The following is a 1683-nucleotide window of genomic DNA, read 5'->3' as shown; positions in this document are numbered from 1 at the left end:
GTATAATGATGTGATTGTGATGCTGTAATTCTGAGTGTTTTATGTGCTGCAGAACAGGAACCTGCTGTAAAACAGCAATTATGCTGAGTCAGGCTTGATTGTAATCTTTTCCTGTTAAATAAATAAATCAAATCAAATCAAATCAAAATATCTTAAACAGCCAACGTTTTCAGTAAAACAGTTAAGAAGTAGCTGGAAACATTTAAATTAGCATCAGGATGCATAAAGAGCACAAGTTTGCTGAATTTAGCAGAATTTAGTTGAAATTGCTCCAAAGAAATGTATAATAAGCATAGAACGCTTTCTGTGGCTAATAGCTGCTAAAATGTAGCTAAATCTGTAGCAAAAAGCTAAATAAAGAAGAAAGCAACTTTAAGAAGCATAAACAGAACAAATTAGCAGAAAAAAGTATAAGAAATGAAGATGAATTTAGTGAAAGTTTTAAATTAAAGTCATCGTGTTCACACCAACAGACTGTTTCCAGCTACATTCACTTCTCTCTCCTCGTTACCCAGAATCCTTCAGCAGCAGAATGAGGACCTGCGGCGGCGCCTGTCGCTCTCCACTCACAAGATGGAGGCCATGGAGGCGGAGTTTGAGGGCAGTCGTCACTACATGGAAGCAGAGCTCAGTCAGACCCGAGACGACTTGGACAAGATGAGGGACAAGTTCCGCAGGTCAGGAGTGGGTCCATGAAGCAGTTTTATGTTGTGCTGCTGTTAGAAACTGTTCTCTGCAGTCAGCTGATCATTACAGGAAGTTCATTTTAATATTCTGACTGAGTGGAGGTGAAGGAAGGGTTTTACTGAGGCTGCTTCATGTGGCCTGGCTACAACCCCGCAGAGTTGTGTCAGAGTTAAATGCACACAAATAGGCTGTGTGCCAAATGTAAATGTGTTGGCTCTCATCTGTGACCTGAGTTGTGTTCTGCCTGGTCTGACTCGAGTCCAGACTCGGCTCAGACAACACCAAGCTGACTCGGCTGTCACCGAGTCGAGGTCAGACTTGTCTGTGGAGTCCAGTGATCAGACTCACACTTGTCTATGGTCAGGCTGGGACTCGGCTGGACCTGTGGCGTAACTGGTCCTGTCTTTTTTCTGACTTGTTTACAGGGCTGGAAGTAATGAATTACTTTTACTTGTTACATGATGAAGTATGATTTATGTGTACTCTGTACTTTTTTGAGTGATTGTTCCAATCTATACTTTACTTGAGTAGGTTTAGGCATGGGACGGTATGAAATGATGACGGTATGATAACTTTGGACCAAAGTATCACGGTTTCACGGTATGATGGTATTATGATTACAGCTCTAAAAATTTAGTTTTGAAATTTGTATTTAAAAACAAAAGAAAATAACTTTTCTATTATCATATTCAACTTTAATTGTTTGGAAGCTGTTTTTAAATCTCAGAGGCGCTGTGCTGAAAATTAATTTACCTGTGTGCATCTGTACTTTATTGATTTTTAGCACCTAATGCAATTGGTTTATCCTGCTAAAGTAAGATAACTGCTTTATTAGTTAAGACAAATCAGTGTATACTGCTGAAGGGTAATTTAAAGTTTAGAATTCTGAACTTTATAATTTGTGGATATAATTAAATACATCATATTTACATATGCTATATTTAATTATATCTTTACCTCGGAGCACCACATTCTTAATTCGATCAGATCCTGACC

The 1683-nt window shown here is 38.7% G+C and overlaps 1 protein-coding gene across 1 annotated transcript in view; it reads left to right on the top strand.

The window, feature by feature from the left end:
• Nucleotides 1-1683, top strand: part of tjap1 (tight junction associated protein 1 (peripheral)) — a gene marked incomplete in the record, with an annotated part of 53035 nt that overhangs the window by 3938 nt on the left and 47414 nt on the right. Inside the window, 1 exon segment of the mRNA XM_014012789.1 lies at nucleotides 516-677. Within this exon segment, the coding sequence (XP_013868243.1) occupies nucleotides 516-677 (162 nt within the window).

This window comes from Austrofundulus limnaeus, unplaced genomic scaffold (assembly GCF_001266775.1).
Source record: "Austrofundulus limnaeus strain Quisiro unplaced genomic scaffold, Austrofundulus_limnaeus-1.0 Scaffold94, whole genome shotgun sequence".
Classification (NCBI taxonomy): domain Eukaryota; kingdom Metazoa; phylum Chordata; class Actinopteri; order Cyprinodontiformes; family Rivulidae; genus Austrofundulus; species Austrofundulus limnaeus.
This window is presented reverse-complemented; position numbering and strand designations above follow the sequence as displayed.